Source organism: Coregonus clupeaformis, chromosome 22 (genome assembly GCF_020615455.1).
Source record: "Coregonus clupeaformis isolate EN_2021a chromosome 22, ASM2061545v1, whole genome shotgun sequence".
In the NCBI taxonomy this organism is placed as follows: domain Eukaryota; kingdom Metazoa; phylum Chordata; class Actinopteri; order Salmoniformes; family Salmonidae; genus Coregonus; species Coregonus clupeaformis.
The window spans coordinates 4,445,148-4,464,655 of record NC_059213.1 but is presented as its reverse complement, the minus strand read 5'-3'; the positions used below and the strand labels follow the sequence as shown (position 1 = coordinate 4,464,655).

At 45.6% G+C, this 19,508-nt stretch overlaps 1 protein-coding gene across 1 annotated transcript; it reads left to right on the top strand.

The window, feature by feature from the left end:
* Positions 1-1,485: 1,485 nt before the first annotated feature.
* On the top strand, positions 1,486-18,177 carry LOC123481619 (protein TBATA-like). The gene is made up of 5 exons (XM_045206313.1): positions 1,486-1,520; positions 1,851-1,909; positions 17,216-17,439; positions 17,694-17,921; positions 18,146-18,177. Exons 2-5 carry the CDS (start codon positions 1,869-1,871, stop codon positions 18,175-18,177), a joined length of 525 nt encoding a protein of 174 aa, XP_045062248.1. The 5' UTR covers positions 1,486-1,520; positions 1,851-1,868.
* The last annotated feature ends 1,331 nt before the right edge of the window (positions 18,178-19,508 follow it).

Here is a 19,508-nt window from a genome sequence, read left to right as displayed (position 1 = left end):
TGACCTTGAACTTCCTTGTCAGTTGGAATAAGACCACAGTGAGTTATGAATGACGGTAGGTATTTAAAGAGCCACTGAACAAGCTGATTCTCACGTGTGTTATTCTGTTGCTCATTAGAAAAACTAGTTTTCAGTCTTGGATGTGTGTTTCCTGACCAATTCCGTTAATGATGTTTGTCCCCCATGAGACAATTCCTCAAAATCCCCAGAATAAATCTATGATAACTCAAGAAATCTGTATTTAATTTTGACATTTTTGCCGAGGATGTTTTAGTTGTGATATTTTACATCTAAGTAAGGTGTTTGGTGCGGTATTTCTCAAGTAAAGAAATGCATGACATGTTGTTGTTGTCTTATGTAATAAATATATGTGTATCGGAACTGCTGGACAGGTCAGTTGGCAAATGGACATTGTCAAATCAAAACCCAACCTTCATTTATTTACCCGTTGTGACACACGGATTCTCCAAACTCTGTTTTAGACTAGACTGACTTCATGACCAAAATTCTCCTTATTACACTTCGTAGTCAATTTTGACGCTAGAATAACTGTTTCTGACTGATATCGATGTCAAATAGGCAGTTTTCAAAGGGATGTATTGCTTTTGAAAGGCAGTCGCTCTTTATTAAAGGCAGCGCTGGTGCTTTTTGAAATAGGGGTGAACTGACTCTAGGCCCTTGGATAGGTTTAGTATTCTTGTTCTGGTTTGCATGTGTAATGATCTGACAGTGATGCTAAAGTGACGCTTTGCAATAGTATTCAATTCAATCTAACCTGCACTGCAGTATTTAGGCAGTATAAATTTTTTTTTCTTCAGAAGTCAAATAAAATTACATTTCAAGTGTCCATTAAGCCACACTACTGCTTTTTATCAAAACAATGTAATTTCTGAACAAGAGAGCTGTAGGCTTGAGGGTCTGTTTTCAAATGCTACCTGGCCTTGGTAGGGATGTGGGTAGGGTTGTGATTAAACCTCCAAGTCATCGAATTTGCTAGGTAATTTGCAAGCTAAAGTTTGTGACAGTCTCTGCAGTCCTAAATATTATATTTAGAGAATCTCTCATGCTGTACAATAATTCAATTTTACTAAAGGCTATGGCAATGTTTTTTATAGATGCAGTCCACCCAATTTAAAAGTGCACATTTACTTCCATAACAGTTTTTTGTACTAGCATGTAAGATCAACATATACACAATAATACATTAATAAATTATCAAATAAATTAAATATCCTGTCTTGTAAAGTTAGCTAACGTTAGCTAACGTTATAGCAATGTTTTAGAGATGGGCTAACGTTAAAATGGAATAGCATGCACACAGTAAGTGCTGGGGGAGAGAGGACTCTGATACAGCAGATATGTTCAACATCATCAAGCCTTTATTAACGTCAAGCCTTTATTTCGTGCGCGTCACGTTTCCATGGCATCAATTCCAATGGAGCCAATGTATTCCAAGGATTTATGGAGCACTCCACATCTGAAGAGCGGCAGTAGATGGCAAATTCCTTGACTTTGAAAAGGTAGGGAACATTTCACTGATTAATTACGTAATTTGACTATTGCATAATTATAAAACAATGGAGATACTGATTAATTAGGTTATCATGGGTTATATTTTGTGATCGAGTTGCATTGGGTCTGTAGGTTGTCAATGTGTGCTGGCTTTACTTACACATTACACATTGTCAGCTAGGCCACATTAATAAGGCACAAAGGCAGGTGCAAGTGAGCATGCTTGTTGCATGTAGTGGCTTTTTCTTTGGTTGTGATTGTCATCTTAAAGGCTATAGGCTCAATGTGCTAATTTCTGTTGAAACTCATATAGACAATATTTTTATATTTCCCACTAGATCTTTTGATTCTTCAAAATGTCAGAGAGGCCAATTTTTGATCCTTTCGGGGAAAATAAGTGAGTCTTCTGTATATCTGTCATTCATGTAGCCTACTGGATTTTTACTGACCTACTTTTAAAATGCCCTTTTGCCTCCCAACATTTTGTTACTTTTAGCTTTTTAAGGCTCATTGTTGTTATGAATATTCAAAACGTGATCTCAAGACCATGTTACAGTAACACAATCATTTTCCTGTCGCACTCAAGATCAAATTCAAATATGTAGATGGTATAGGCCTATAGCATACTAAGTACATTTACATTTACATTTACGTCAAGTAGATGTATAAGCAATAACACAACCTCTTCACTTGTTGCTTTACTGCCAATTTAATCAAAACCCATCAGTCAATCCCATCAGTTAACAGTAGCCTATATAACATATTTTGTTTTTAAATATCACGAGCAGCAAAACAGTCACCAGACATTCCCGTTCAGCTTCTGTGAAAAGTTTGGACTCATTAGCCCTATGTGCGATGCCCAATGAATGAAAGATGACAGTGACTGTAGGAAGTCTGTTTAGGAACACCAAGTTATAGACTTCTTATTGTGTTTCCTTTATCATAAAATAAATAAATAATTTGCATCTTTCACTTTCATCTGTTGGACCTAACTGTCAAATCGCGGGAATTCCGATGACTGTCCTTGGTGCTGAATCCACTTGTAGCCTAGGCAATTTTCTTATTCGTTTGTTTACCTTTTACATGACAAAGTCACTAACAGGCAATATCAGGCGATGGTGGTAGGCTAATCTTATGATAATGTTTGTCCATGGCTCGAATATGCAGTGAATTTTGAAATGCGAATGCAGTGTGTGTCGACGAATATTTCCACGTTGAAGCCAATAAAAACTAGATGTTTGTTATAACTAGGCCTATTGTAGGGTTAGTGTATATTTAACTATATTCAATGGATAAGACAAACATCCATGTCTCCTTCTAAAGAGCCCTTAGGCCTACCTGTGCACACATTGCCTCATGCTCATGGAACAATATCATGCTTCTGACCAGATCCTATTTAGAAATATTGTTGTTAGTTTAAAAAACTGTTTTCCGTTTAATTTGATTAAAAACCAAACATATTAGAAATATTCATGATCCATGGGTTTATGGCAGTGGCCTGTATTCATGGATGCCCCAAAAAATTGACCAAGGAAAAAATAAATAAATAATAATGTATCTTTTGTCTCTCTTTGTTTTATGATTTTCCTTCAATTCACAAGAGGCTGAATGCACTGTATCTCACCAGAGAAAGCATCCGAGTGAGTGAAACAGTGCCCCTCTGTCTCTGTATGTGTAGGCCATCTATCTGATTCTGTCTGTTCCAAAAAGAGTATGACATTGTTGCCGCCCGTAGCATTGGAATACAAGGGAAGCCAGCGAGCATTTGGCCTCCCTTTGATTAAAAAATGATAAAATAATAGTCAGTCAGCGTTAAGCTAAACTGAGTGAGCTCAACTGTGAATGGTCTCTCCTTTCAAATCGCATTTAGAGCATACTTCATTGACAGAAACAACTTGAATGTTTGCATCTCGTTGTGTTGTTGTCCTCCGGTGGCTAGCTAGCTAAAATAGGCCCTTTCCTAAATTAGCCATGGATGGAGATGGGGATTTGGACTTGTGGTTTTACTTAATTCTCCGTACCGGCCAATGATTATAAAGGTGATCCAACCATTAAAGGGGAATGGAAACACTAGGATTTAGAACGCCAGCTAACTGTAACTGTAAATCCTCATATTGGCATTGTTGTGTCACTGGCAGGGAGAGAACATTTGGAAACTCCCCAAAAATGGCTGAATTTACCAAGAGTAGCTCTGAGTCTGAGAATTAGTTTATAACAGAGGATGAAATAATGTTAGTTAGGGAGCCAATAAACCTACTGAAGTCATTAATGTTTGAGCCGATCGTTGCCCCAGATCAAAGAGTTTTCGTAGCAGTAACAACACAGATATGTCGCCTAAAACACCTTAGCTACAGGGTCGGCGTAGCAGTGACACAGTCTAGTGTGAGTGCGGATGCTGCCAGATAATGGCTAGAGAGTATGAGTGTGTGTGTGTGTTGTAGAGAGATGGTGGCGATACAGCACAAAATCCCAGCGGATGGTGGCTGTATTACATTCAGTCAGAGGTTCCTGTCAGTCTGTCTGGATGGTGATGTATTGGACGTGTCACTAATCCTTATGAAGGACTTCCTGGCAGAAGAGGTTACTCGACCAGTCAGCAGCCGGTATGCCAGTTAAATAATTGCTGACATTTTGCTTGATTATAAATTGTTTAAAGCTAACATCAGTAGTGGGTAGGTGCTCAATATATATAATAAATAACCTATAACGATGTTTATCACAAGCGCTGTTTGGCACGACGGTAAGGCATTTACCTGTAGATTAGACGACCAGCATTCGAATTGCAGACAACATCATGATTCATGAAATCTCATTCTAACCAATAAATGGGCATGCTCATTATAAATACATTGTGATTTAGTTACAGTATCAGACTTTTCTTATTTACATTTTAGTCATTTAGCGGACGCTTTTATCCAGAGCGACTTACAGTTAGTGAATGCATACATGTTTTTTTTGTTTTGTTTTTTGTCATACTGGCCCCCTGTGGGAAACGAACCCACCTCCCTGCCGGCCAAACCCTCCCCTACCTTGGACGACACTGGACCAATTGTGCGCCGCCCATGGGTCTCCCGGTCACAGCCGGCTGCGACAGAGCCTGGACTCGAACCAGGATCTCTAGTGGCACAGCTAGCACTGCGATGCAGTGCCTTAGACCACCGCGCCACTCGGCCACTTATGATTTTGTTTGCAGAGCATACAGGCTTGCAGTTTATCGCCAGTTCACCCTATGGGCACAAGGGAGAATTGGATGAGGTGTATGCTGTGTCATCCCTGCGTGTCTCGTCTATTCCATTAGGTGCGCATACCCAGAAGCAAGTGGCATTTACGTAGGGTTTGAGTTTGAATAAAACCAGTTAATTTAGTAAATCTAGCCTGCTGTAATTTTTTTCAAACATAGGCCTAATGCCTTCGCCTTATGTAAAAATAGTATTAGTTAGCTTGTCCACTATAACAACAGGTTCAAGCGTAACCAGATAAACTTGCTTTGAAGATAAAACTACTTTCAACGGGCACTAACCCTGTGTCCCTGTTGCTAGAGTAGTGACTTCAACTAGCTTTGGCTGCCATCTATTGGAAAGGAATGGTAACTACACTGGGCAGCTAGTTGGCAGAGTCAAAGTAGACTTTAATAATATATGCCATTTAGCAGACGCCTTTATCCAAAGCGACCTGGCTACATGGTAGTGGAAACAGATCATAGAAACGGAGGCATAATGGGACCCATCTCGTCCAAAAAGTTGACTCAAGTTTGCCAAAAAGCACCTGGATGATCATCAAGACTCTTGGAAGAACATTCTATGGACAGATTATTTAAAAGTATAACTTTTTGGACGACATGGTTCCAGTAATGCCTGGTGAAACCAAACTCCGCATTCCACAGTAAGAACATCATACCAAAGGTCAAGCATGGAGGTGGTGGTGTGATGGTTTGGGGATGCTTTGCTGCCTCAGGACCTGGACGACTTGCCTTAATAGAAGGAACCATGAATTCTGCTCTGTATCAGAGAATTCTACAGGAGAATGTCAGACCATCCGTCTGTGAGCTGAAGCTGAAGCGCAGCTGGGTCATGCAGCAAGACAATTATCCAAAACACACAATCAAGTCTATATGAAAATTGCTAAAAAGCAACACATTTGATGTTTTGGAATGGCCTGGTCAAAGTCCAGACCTAATCCCAATTGAGATGTTGTGGCAGGACTTGAAACGAGCAGTTCATGCTTGAAAACCCACACGTCACTGAGTTAAAGCAGTTCTGCATGGAAGAGTGGGCCAAAATTCCTCCACAGTGACGTGAGAGACTGATCAACAACTACAGGAAGCATTTGGTTGGAGTCATTGCAGCTAAAGGTGGCACAACCAGTTATTGAGTGTAAGGGGGCAATTACTTTTCACACAGGGGAATTGGGTGTTGCATAACTTTGTTTATGAAATAAATATGTAATTGTTGTGTTATTTGTTCACTTATGTTCCCTTTATCTAATATTAGGTTTTGGTTGAAGATCTGATAACATTCAGTATCACAAATATGCAAAAATAGAGAATATTAGAAAGGGGGCAAATACTTTTTCATAGCACTGTATAACCTTGTTTTACTCCAACATTTGTAAACAAAGCAAATGTAAACAAACACAATACAGCCTCAAAACATGGTTAAAACTATAATTGTGATATCATGGATGGTCAGTCCTTGCATCTATAGCTCTATGAGTTTGAGAGTGGTTACATTTCTCCAGCCCCATCCCTCAGCTTTTTACCGAAAGAGGAGCAGGGAGGACACTTTGTTATTGTTTCTATTGCTGATTGGCACTGTAAGAAGTTAAGTTGCAGATTAAATACACACCAAAATATGTTAATGATACTATAAAAATGTCACATCACTCAGACAGTTAGTGAATACACAGCATGCAGCACAGCAATCAATCAATCAATCAATCAAATGTATTTTACAAAGCCCATTGTCACACCCTGATCTGTTTCACCTGTCTTTGTGATTGTCTCCACCCCCTCCAGGTGTTGCCCATCTTCCCCATTATCCCCAGTGTATTTATACCTGTGTTCTCTTTTTGTCTGTTGACAGTTCGTTTTGTTTCGTCAGGCCTACCAGCGTGTTTCCCCTTGCTCCTGGCTTTCTCAAATTCCTGTTTTCTAGTTTTCCTGGTTTTGTCCATTCTGCCTGCCCTGACCCTGAGTCTGCCTGCCGTACAGAACCTTGTCACACCACCCTGGATTATTGACCTCTGCCTGCCCTGACCCTGAGACTGCCTGCCGTTCTGTACCTTTTGGACTCTGATCTGGATTACTGACCTCTGCCTGCCCTTGACCTTTCGTTTGCCTGCCCCCTGTTTTTGTAATACATTTTTGTTACTTCGACACTGTCTGCATCTGGGTCTTCTCCTGAAACGTGATAGTACGAACTGGCCATGACTGACCCATCCGACTCGGACCATCTCCGCAATGCCATCTCCTCCCAAGGAGCCACCATTGGAAGGCACGAGGAGTTGCTTCGTGGTCTCATGGGAGGGTTCCAGACCTTGGCCGAACGTCATGACCGAGCGTTTAACACATTGCAGGAGCAATTCCACGGGTTGTCTGTTAGGCAGCCTACCACGACGGTAACCTCTCAGCCCCTCAGTAACCCGGCTGTTAGCAGTGCGGCCTACCTGGCCACCCTGGTTTCCAGAGACCCCGCTTACTTCCCCTGGAACGCTTCGCTGTAGAGTCGGGAACCTGTTGGGCATTTCTTGCTCAGTGTTCGCTCATCATCGAGCTGCAGCCCTCCTCCTTCCGCTCTGACCGCTCTAAGATAGCGTACCTCATCACGCTGATGTCCGGGAGGGCTCTCGCCTGGGCTACGGCAGTGTGGGAACAACAGTCGGCCATATGCTTCAGTCTGGAGGAGTTCATGCAGGAGGTAAAGAAGGTTTTCGATGCTCCATTGTCCAGGAGAGAGGCTGCCCGGAAGTTACTCCAGCTTCGGCAAAAATCCCGCAGTGTGGCAGACTATGCAGTGGATTTCCACACGTTGACAGCTGAGTGTGCCTGGAACCCGGAAGCGTTGTTCGGAGTATCGGAGGAAGTAAAGGATGAGCTTGCAGGGAACTACTGACGGATCTCGACTCACTCATCGCCTTGACCATTCGGATCGATGGGCGACTACGGGAACGAAGGAAGGAGAGGAAGTCCGATTCCACTCGCCCGCCCAACGATTCCACCTCGCCTCCGAGGAATGCCCGAAATCCCCGACGGCTCCATTGCCGAGAGAACCCGAGGCTACCCGATTTCCCCCGAGAGTCTCCGAAGTCTGCCGATTCAGCTCTTCCCGAACCGATGCAACTAGGCAGAGCTAGGCTGTCTCCAGCCGAACGGCAATACAGGCTTCACAAGAAGAGTTGCCTGTATTGCGGGTCTACTGGTCATTTTGTGTCCACCTGTCCACTAAAAGACCAGGCTCACCGGTAGGAGTGAGTACTCTGGTGGGTCATACGGAAAACTTTTCCTCTCCCCTTACTCGCACCCCCTTTCATGCCATCTTGCTGTGGGGGAACCAGTCGAAATCTCTCCGGGTACTCGTTGACTCTGGGGCCGATGAGAGCTTTATGGACACTACCCTGGCGTCCGAGCTGGGCATCCCCACTCAGCCCCTCTCCATTCCCATGGACATTAGAGCACTGGACGGGCACTCTATAGGCCGGGTCACCCACAATACCCCCCATCATCCTGCGAGTATCAAGGACCACAGCGAGACGATCCAATTCCTGCTAATTAAGTCTCCTCAGGTTCCCGTGGTATTGGGTTTCTCTTGGTACCAGCGACACAACCCCTTTATTAACTGGACCTCTGGGAGGTGTTCAGTAAAGCCCGGGCCACTTCGCTTCCACCGCACCGACCCTACGACTGCGGTATCAACCTTCCTTCTCCCAAGCACCACTCCGCCCCAGGGACGACTGTACTTGCTATTGGGTACGGAGATGAAGGCTATGGAGACCTACATTGAGGACACCCCTAGCTGCTGGGTTCATCCGTCCTTCTGCCTCCCCAGCCGGCGCAGGGTTCTTCTTTGTGGAGAAGAAGGACAAAACTCTGCGCCCGTGCATCGACTACCGGGGCCTCAATGGCATCACGGTGAAGAACCACTACCCGCTACCACTCCTCTCCTCGGCCTTCGAGCCGCTCCAGGGGGCCAACGTGTTCTCCAAGCTGGACCTACAGCCTTCCCTGTTCTGCCACGGGTCTTTCGCCCTTTGAGTGTTCCCGGGGTTATCAGCCCCCGCTCTTCCCGGAGCAAGAGGAAGATGTCGGCATACCCTCGGCCCAGATGTTTGTCCGCTGCTGTCATCATACCTACAGTCACACCCTGATCTGTTTCACCTGTCTTTGTGATTGTCTCCACCCTCCTCCAGGTGTTGCCCATCTTCCCCATTATCCCCAGTGTATTTATACCTGTGTTCTCTGTTTTTTCTTGTTGACAGTTTCGTCAAGCCTACCAGCGTTTTCCCCTTGCTCCTGGCTATCTCAAGTTCCTGTTTTCTAGTTTCCCCGGTTTTGACCATTCTGCATGCCCTGACCCTGAGACTGCAGCCATTCTGTACCTTTTGGACTCTGATCTGGATTACTGACCTCTGCCTGCCCTTGACCTGTCGTTTGCCTGCCCCCTGTTTTTGTTATAAACTTTTGTTACTTTGACACTGTCTGCATCTGGGTCTTCTCCTGAAACGTGATACCTTTTTACATCAAAATAATAACCACAGTGGTTGTAGAGGGTGCAACAGTTCAACACCTCATGAGCAAATGTCAGTTGGCTTTTCATAGCTGGTAGCGGATCCGGGAGGGAGCGAGTCAAAACAGCAGGTCCGGGACAAGGTAGCACGTCTGTTGAAACGGGTAAAAAAATCAGTGGAAAAACAATTCCACTCTGATTCCCTTTATGGATGTGTGTATCTTTGAATTCACTGTTGAATGGCCTGCTCCTTCCCCCAATGTCAGTGGGTGCTGTAGGTGGGTGTGGTGCAGGAATCAGATGCAGGACGCAGAAACTTAAGTCCAATCGACTTTAGTGAACAGCACACTAAAATATATAGTCAAACGCCCGGAGGCGAGAAAGTCCGCACACAGGCGAAAACCAAAAGGCGCACAAACCAGTGCGTAAAATAACCTCCGAAACAACGAGGAGGAAAATACGAAATGCACAAGGCAAACAGTAGCGCACTAAACACGACAGCGAAACAATAACACACAAACACAGACACACACAACGAGAACTAAATAGAACACTAACGAGGACTAATTAGACACAGGTGTACAACATCAAGACCAAACCAAACGAACATGAAACATAGATCGGTGGCAGCTAGTACTCCGGAGACGACGACCGCCGAAGCCTGCCCGAACCAGGAGGAGGAGCAGCCTCGGCTGAAACCGTGACACCCAAAGTGACCGCCACTCTCTCTCTTTGGGCACTCAGGAGTGTCCGCTGGGATGGTCCTAGAGCCAGATATAAATTACACAAATCCTAGTTCTGATTTTACTATAAAATATATGACAGTAACGCTGGCTTCCCGATGGCCACCAGCTGTTTCCTCAAACCATTGTCAATGTGTCACGGGTCATACTCATGGCAGATATTTTTTTATTTTATTTAACCTTTATTTAACTAGGCAAGTAATAATGGTTTTATTATTATTCCTAAAGGTACCTACGTCCCTCTTCATAAATCCACCAAATACACACTTACAACCCTTAGGCTAGCTACAAATATAGGTTAGGCTATAGCTTACCTCAATGTGTTGCAGGCATCTCTCTAATCCCTCAGTCTCCAACCAGTAACTGTTCTTCACTTCGGTCACATGCACAGTCTCCTGGGTGAGGATCAGGTGGGAAGCAGTCCAGGATGGTGTAAGTGCCAAACCAGGCACAATGGCCTGGCTCAAGATACGATCAGTGGACTGTCACCAATTGTATCCAGAATGGCCTCTGTGTGCTGGGTCCACATGTGGTTAACCTCTGGCACAATGTAGATGCGCTGTTGGTTTGCGAACTGTCGCAGTGACATAGATACCAGGCTGAGGAGGTGACATGTTTCCACAAATATGGAGTGGGAGCCGCCAGTAAGGAAGACCAGTGATGGCACAAACAGATTCCCTGCAAACAACTTTCCCACTCTGGTCTGGGACTCCCACTTCCTCCTGTGGCCCACATCACACTGTTTCCATGGTGATGGCAAAAATATTTATTTTCAGGGATGAACTGATGACACCTGCTCGACATCGTGGCTCATTGCAGACATTGAACAACTCCTTCAGCTTGCTATCAAGGACTATGTATTTCGGATCTTGCACACACGCTTCGATAGTATCTCTTGGCTCGCACTGTAATGATTGTGGCTCCCAGTGGCGTAGCGGTCTAAGGCACTGCATCTCAGTGCTTGAGGCGTCACTACAGACTCCCTGGTTCGATTCCAGGCTGTATCGCAACGGCCGTGATTGGGAGTCCCATAGGGCGGAGCACAATTGGCCCAGCTTCGTCCGGGTTTGGCCGGTGTAGGCTGTCATTGTAAATAAGAATTTGTTCTTAACTGACTTGCCTAGTTAAATAAAGGTAAAATAAATTGTGATTCTGAGCTCTCAGGTTCAGACAGTGAGTCCTGATCTTTGCGGATAGGGGCAGGACTCGGTTGTATAGTGATGGTCGTGAGCGCAATATAGCTGGGCCTTGAGCTCTTTAGTGATGGTCCCGGTGGATATCTTCTCCACCGCAGCACAGGAACCCAGGGGTCAGTTTGGCATGCTGTATTAACCGTTCTTTCCTGTTGGTAGAAAACAGTTAAGGCATCTACAGTGGGGGAAAAAAGTATTTAGTCAGCCACCAATTGTGCAAGTTCTCCCACTTAAAAAGATGAGAGAGGCCTGTAATTTTCATCATAGGTACACGTCAACTATGACAGACAAATTGAGGAAAAAAAATCCAGAAAATCACATTGTAGGATTTTAAATGAATTTATTTGCAAATTATGGTGGAAAATAAGTATTTGGTCACCTACAAACAAGCAAGATTTCTGGCTCTCACAGACCTGTAACTTCTTCTTTAAGAGGCTCCTCTGTCCTCCACTCGTTACCTGTATTAATGGCACCTGTTTGAACTTGTTATCAGTATAAAAGACACCTGTCCACAACCTCAAACAGTCACACTCCAAACTCCACTATGGCCAAGACCAAAGAGCTGTCAAAGGACACCAGAAACAAAATTGTAGACCTGCACCAGGCTGGGAAGACTGAATCTGCAGCAGCTTGGTTTGAAGAAATCAACTGTGGGAGCAATTATTAGGAAATGGAAGACATACAAGACCACTGATAATCTCCCTCGATCTGGGGCTCCACGCAAGATCTCAACCCGTGGGGTCAAAATGATCACAAGAACCACACGGGGGGACCTAGTGAATGACCTGCAGAGAGCTGGGACCAAAGTAACAAAGCCTACCATCAGTAACACACTACGCCGCCAGGGACTCAAATCCTGCAGTGCCAGACGTGTCCCCCTGCTTAAGACAGTACATGTCCAGGCCCGTCTGAAGTTTGCTAGAGTGCATTTGGATGATCCAGAAGAGGATTGGGAGAATGTCATATGGTCAGATGAAACCAAAATAGAACTTTTTTGGTAAAAACTCAACTCGTCGTGTTTGGAGGACAAAGAATGCTGAGTTGCATCCAAAGAACACCATACCTACTGTGAAGCATGGGGGTGGAAACATCATGCTTTGGGGCTGTTTTTTCTGCAAAGGGACCAGGACGACTGATCCGTGTAAAGGAAAGAATGAATGGGGCCATGTATCGTGAGATTTTGAGTGAAAACCTCCTTCCATCAGCAAGGGCATTGAAGATTAAACGTGGCTGGGTCTTTCAGCATGACAATGATCCCAAACACACCGCCCGGGCAACGAAGGAGTGGCTTCGTAAGAAGCATTTCAAGGTCCTGGAGTGGCCTAGCCAGTCTCCAGATCTCAACCCCATAGAAAATCTTTGGAGGGAGTTGAAAGTCCGTGTTGCCCAGCGACAGCCCCAAAACATCACTGCTCTAGAGGAGATCTGCATGGAGGAATGGGCCAAAATACCAGCAACAGTGTGTGAAAACCTTGTGAAGACTTACAGAAAACGTTTGACCTGTGTCATTGCCAACAAAGGGTATATAACAAAGTATTGAGAAACTTTTGTTATTGACCAAATACTTATTTTCCATCATAATTTGCAAATAAATTCATTAAAAATCCTACAATGTGATTTTCTGGATTTTTTTCCTTCTCATTTTGTCTGTCATAGTTGACGTGTACCTATGATGAAAATTACAGGCCTCTCTCATCTTTTTAAGTGGGAGAACTTGCACAATTGGTGGCTGACTAAATACTTTTTTCCCCCACTGTATTAGGCTATAGTTATATTCAAGAATCACTGTATATTGTCCATTTTATATCCAAAATGGCCTCAGGGATGACAGATTGTGTCTTGAAATAAACAATAGCCTTAGAAGTAAGATTGTTCGTAAATTCAGAGCATTTCACTCTTGGACCGTTCAGAGCGCACACTGGACGCTCTGGCCAAGGGTTGACAAGCACCTAAGCTAAGTGGCTAAAGTTGGCTTGCTTGCTAGCTACTTCCAGACAGAAATGAGAGAACACCTAACTCTGTCCATTTTACTCGCCCTAGCAGAGCTGGTTAGGCTGTTTTCATGTTATCTAGAGCGTTAGTGACTGTAACTGTGCTGCTGGCAACAATTATTGTAATTTATTTTGCAGACGGTTACTGACACCGGTCATATTCAACAGGTGTTGCACATTTGGAAATGAATCACTTATTCTGCGCTCTGGCACACTCAGACAGAGTGCTCTGAAATCAGAGTAGATAGCCAGAGTGAATTTATGTTCCGGCCCCCCGACCATCCGCTCCAGAAAAAAATTGTACGCTGGGCTGAATCTAGTTGATGATCCCTGCTGTAGGTCATGTAACTGTTTGTTACATGAAATATGCTTTGTGGACTTCACCAGACAGAGGTTGTTCTCCGGTTTTGTGATGAAACAAAGGTGTGGTTGAATTTATTCTGCCACTGCGTCTTCTTATTGTCTCAGCCTTTAGGCCTATATATCACGGTCGTAAGGCACATGAACTAACAGGTTACAGAGCAAACAACGCAATTATCACATATCTGAAGGTTGTAATATGGCTTTTGTTTCTGGCTTCCTGTCACGCCCTGACCTATAGAACTCTAGTTTGTTGAGTCAGGGTGTGGAAATCTATGTTAGATATTCTATGTTTATGTTCTAGTTTTCTATTTCTATGTCTGGCCGGGTATGATTCCCAATCAGAGGCAGCTGTCGCTCGTTGTCTCTGATTGGGGATCATGCTCCTGAGGTAGCCCATTGCCTACTGTGTATTGTGGGATCTTGTTCCGTTTGGCGTGTATAGCCTGAGGACTTCACGTTACGTTGTTTCTTGTTTTGTTGTATGTTTATTGAGTAAATAAACATGCACGCTTTTCACGCTGCACCTTGGTCCGACCCGTCTCTCAACGATCGTGACAGAAGATCCCACCAAACGAGGACCAAGCAGCGTGGCCAGGAACAGACATCCTGGACATGGGAGGATATCCTGGATGGTAAGATATTGGACATGGGAGGAGATCCAGGCTGGGATGGATCACCGTCCTTGGGAACATACAGAGGAAGCCCGGGTAGGAGAGGCGCAACGAGGAGGAGGCCCGAGAGGCAGCCCCAATAAAAATTTTTAGGGGGGCTAAAGGGGTGGTCGGGGATCGAGAGAGAAGAGCCCCGACCACTGCACCCGGTGAGGTTCCAGTTGGAGTCCCTACGACCATGGGAACAGGAATGGGAACAGTGTTACACTGAGGAGTCGGAGGATGACGACGACGATGAGTTTCTGTTCCCTAACTCGTGGGGGCTCCCGGAGGAGTCCTCACTGGAGGAGGATTGGGCGTGGAGAGAGAAGGACTGGAACAGTCATGGATCTCCAACGCCAGTTCCCAGCCAGGTACGCCCCGTTGCCTGCTTCTCGCAACAAGCCAGTGGTGCGTGTTCCCAGTCCGGCATGGCCCGTGCCTGCTCCTCGCACCAAGCCAGTGGTGCGTGTTCCCAGTCCGGCATGGCCTGTGCCTGCTCCTCGCACCAAGCCAGCGGTGCGTGTTCCCAGTCCGGCTCGGCCCGTGCCTGCTCCTCGCACCAAGCCAGTGGTGCGTGTTCCCAGTCCGGCACGGCCCGTTCCAGGACAGAAACACGCACCTAAAATGGAGTCAGCAGGTACAGTCGGTTCGTCCGGATCGTTGGAGGAACGTATCCAAAGGCAGGCGAGCAGGATCAAGGCTCTCGGCAGCGCAATGGAGCGCGTGGTGAGTACATTGGAGCGATGGGAGAGAGGTGTGCGTTTCTACACCTCCTCCAACCACACAACTCACCCGACCTCCAGCAACGGTCCCCTGCAGGGAGCACTTTAGCGTGTCGGTGCCCAGTCTGGGGCCGGCAACCAGCCCAACTACAGGGTTGGAAACCACCTCTGCGTCGGTGCCCAGGGTGGGCACAACGTGCAACCCCGTTTTTGGAGCAGGAGCTCCTAACGCGTGTCGGTGCCCAGTCTGGGGCCGGCAACCAGTCCTACTACAGGGCTGGAATTTTTCCTCTCGTCGGTGCCCAGGCTGGGCATGCGTTAGTCCTGCTCCCAGAGATGGAGATGGATATGGGTCCGAAGTTTGCTCACTCCAGAGCCAGAGCAGTCCGCTCCACCGGTGTCCAGTTCAGCTCCGGTCAGTGGCTCCACTCCGGAGCTAGAGCAGTCCACTCCACCGGGGTCCAGTTCAGCTCCGGTCAGCTATTCCACTCCGGAGCCAGAGTAATCCGCTCCACCGGTGCCTGATCCAGCTCCGGTCGGTTGCTCCACTCCGGAGCCAGAGCAGCCTGCTCCACCGGTGCCCAGTCCAGCTCCGGTCAGCTGCTCCATTCCGGAGCCAGAGCAGTCCGCTCCACCGGTGCCTAGTCCAGCTCCGGTCAGCGGCTCCATTCCGGAGCCAGAGCAGTCCGCTCCACTGGTTTCCAGTCCAGCTCCGGTCAGCGGTTCCACTCCGGAGCCAGAGCAGTCCGCTCCACCGGGGTCCAGTTCAGCTCCGGTCAGCGGCTCCACTTCAGACCCAGAAGTCAGCCCCTCTCCAGGGTCGGGGCCTCCCACACCAGGGTCCAGACAGGGCTTGGTGCATCGCGGGAGGATTGCCGATCCAGGCCCAGACGTCAGCCCCTCTCCAGGTTTGGGGTCTCCCACACCAGGGTCCAGACAGGGCTTGGTGCATCGTGGGAGGAAGGAGAGGGGAAGCATCGCGCCGAGGTCCAGACCAGACCAGGGGCGCAACGGATCCGCTTCCGAGGCTGAAAGCCCACCCGGACCCTCCCCTGTCATGTCAGGTTTGTGCGGCCGGAGTCCGCACCTTTGGGGGGGGGGTACTGTCACGCCCTGACCTATAGATCTCTAGTTTGTTGAGTCAGGGTGTGGAAATCTATGTTAGATATTCTATGTTTATGTTCTAGTTTTCTAATTCTATGTCTGGCCGGGGATGATTCCCAATCAGAGGCAGCTGTCACTCGTTGTCTCTGATTGGGGATCATACTTAGGTAGCCTATTGCCTACTGTGTATTGTGGGATCTTGTTCCGTTTAGGCGTGTATAGCCTTAGGACTTCACGTTACGTTGTTTCTTGTTTTGTTGTATGTTTATTGAGTAAATAAACATGTACGCTTTTCACGCTGCACCTTGGTCCGACCCGTCTCTCAACGATCGTGACACTTCCCCAGTGATTTTACCCATGCACTGCTACTGTTTTATGGCGAGAACATATAATTTTGTCTGCTACTTCTGGAGAAGTGCAAAAATAATCTGTAAAATGGTTCCATGATGTTTATAAAACATTACATTTGCGATTGCGAGCAGTATAACGGTGAGTGGACATTGCCCCTTTCTCTTTATCTGTATTATATGCCCACGAGGAACAATTATGGTGCCTGTAACTGTATTTAGACATAGCCTATTTAAAACAAGTTGTTATTTCGTTTTTATTAGAATTTGATTAGAATTATACACTGTCTTTTTAGGCCTTATCAATAGCCTAGTGAATTTAATCTTGCTTATTGACTGCAAGTCCAGACTGCAATTTACAGTAGGCCTAGCCCTTATATCAGTGCGACGCTGTAGCCTATGTTTAACAATATTATTCCATATTGAAGAAATCCAATTTGAACAATGTGGACTGCAAACATGTAAAACAATATTTTGCAAATATGGGGCAGGCTATTTAACGAATTAGGCTATAACGGACTAACATTAGAGTTGGTGAAAACGCAATAGGATAAATTAACTTAAATACACTATTTGAAGCAACCACATATTTAGCCATGGAGCACGTTGGCCAGTGAGGGGCCAAGCCTTGACACACCCACAACTTGTTTATTCATCAAAACTGGTTGTGAAAATAGCCAAAATATTTCAGACTCAGCCCTGAATCTAGAACACTACTGCCAGCGCTAAGATTCACCTTTGCATTACGTTTGTTAAAATAGAGCCCTCTGCAACTAGGCCTAATACTGCTACCATTAAAACTACAACCACTTCTACTGCTAGCCTACTGTACCTCTAGACCTTCACTGTGAGACCTTTCTACCCAGGCCAGAGCCCAGTGTGTCCAGGCATCCCCATGCTTCGCCCTTCTCTCTGGGCAATCGTGAGCTCACCACTGTGTCCCTGAAAGTGGCAGAGGATAGCCCGCTATGCCACAAGCCCAGAGTGACCCTCTCCACCCAGCGCAGCAGTGCCCGCTTCGGAGCACCCAGCCACAGCCCCTTCTTCTGTAGGAACAACCCCCACCCACAGAGGGTCAGGCACATCAAGGGTAAGTTTGATGCACCCAGAGACACAAAGAGGCATGCATATTCGCACTCATGCAAACATACACATACACACACACACACACACACACACACACACAGTGTCTATTCATTTACTAATAGTTGAGTCACATTCCCACCTAGCAGACGAAGAATAGCATTGGTACAGTGCCTCAAGATGATTTAATTTACAGGTAATTAAACAATGCCTCCATCCTTCAGATAATACATTTTTAATCCATATCTGTTGTTTCCACAGGTATCAATGACAAACAAATCTGTGTTGTCAATGATGTCACCTTTGGCCAGATGCCCCAGTACTGCTTGGGCAGGGTTCTGACCCCTGAGAATAATCTGGTGTTGCAGTCAAACATGCCAACGGCGGCCATCGGCACCAACAGCACTTACCTCCCTTTTGACGACCTCACGGGCCTCCAGTTCTTCCCCCTGAAGCAGATGGATTCCCCCTCTCTGAGGTTACATGCACGTTCAGACAGTCTGTCAGTCTGGCCCCAGATCTGTTTGTGTCATGTCAATGGCCATAGGAGTTGGCAAGACTCCTTCAATACAGCAAGCCTCTGTCAATTTGACCCTTTCTCTCTTTTTTATGGTGATGTCATTTATGTACATACCAGCCCTATTGATCCTGTGATATGGTGTTGTGAGGAAGTAGTTCTCTTGTAAAATGGATGTGCTTTGGTTCATTCCCAGCTGCATCCAGCTGTATTCCCGTGGAGTACTAACTGTAAGTCGCTCTGGATAAGAGCGTCTGCTAAATGACTAAAATGTAAATGTAAATGAGTAGCCTACTGTACATTGTTTTGTGTTTACAACTGAGGTACTTATGTACTGCTAAACAAAGTTACGATGACGTTCTGATTGAACTGTTAACGTTTTTGTGTGTTCAATTTCATTATATTGATGTTGCATTTTTGGAAATATTTCCTATAGCTGCATGTTATGCCTGTGTATTGTAGTGTTGCTGAATGTAAAAACAGGCATGTAGAGTGAGAATGAAACTGTAGACCCTAGAGCATTCTGCTACAGGTAACCAGATATCAGTGTGATGGTTAAGCACTGTTACATGTTACAACTGCTGCCCAAAGCAGCTCATTCAATACAAACTATGGGATAAATTGGTAGGGACGATGAATGGGGAAACAACAATTATTTAAAACCATATTCATGGTGGTGACCTAAAGACACTCAGAATCTATGTATGTATTTGTGTGTATATATGTGTGTGTGTGTTGTTAGGCTATCGACATTGTGGTAAGTTCCATAATGAAAATAATGGTACAGAAAAAATACAAAATAAGCACAGTACAGTGTAAACATCGAAATCACATGTATGCAGTTGTCACACTACAACAAATATGTTTGTCAGATCTTGAATAAGGCATATGTAGGCCTTATTGCAGGCTTAGTGTTAGCAGAGAATGAATTTGCTGCTGTTTTGTTCTCTTCCAAGTGACCAAGGCCTGGCGTGAGGAGGTTGCAGAGTTGACAGAGAGGGCAGGGCTTTTGGGACCAGGTGGAAGAGGTGAGATGGAATGTCATTTTCATAAGATTAAATTGTATTATTATATACTGTCCACCCAAGTCTTGGTAAATTCCACTTCAACTCCACCACAAGAAAGGCTGAATCCTAACTGGAGAGCTCTTAACTCCAGATTTGGACATCAATGAGAGAAAGTTGGAGTGGGATTGAATTGAAATTGTATTGACCTCCAACCCCAAGTGCTGCATAATGCTACAAAATATAACATTTAGTTTAATAATGTGCTCCTAACGCTTAAGAGAAACCATATCAGTCAAAACCATTTGTAAGTGCTGTTATAGATACACATTCTGTGTCTGGTGAAAAAAATTGTTGTTTGGTTTGAGGGTTAGGTTTAGGTAAGAGTTAGGGTTAAGATTAGAGTTAGGATTAGGGTTGTTGGTTGTTACCCCATTGCCCTCTGACCTCAGGCAGTGGTGTCCCCTTATTCCCCCAGTCCAGCTGTGTGTCAGCCCTCGGGGGTCTACAGACAGAGAGGGGAACCCCAACACTACAGCTGATGGTGAGCAATAG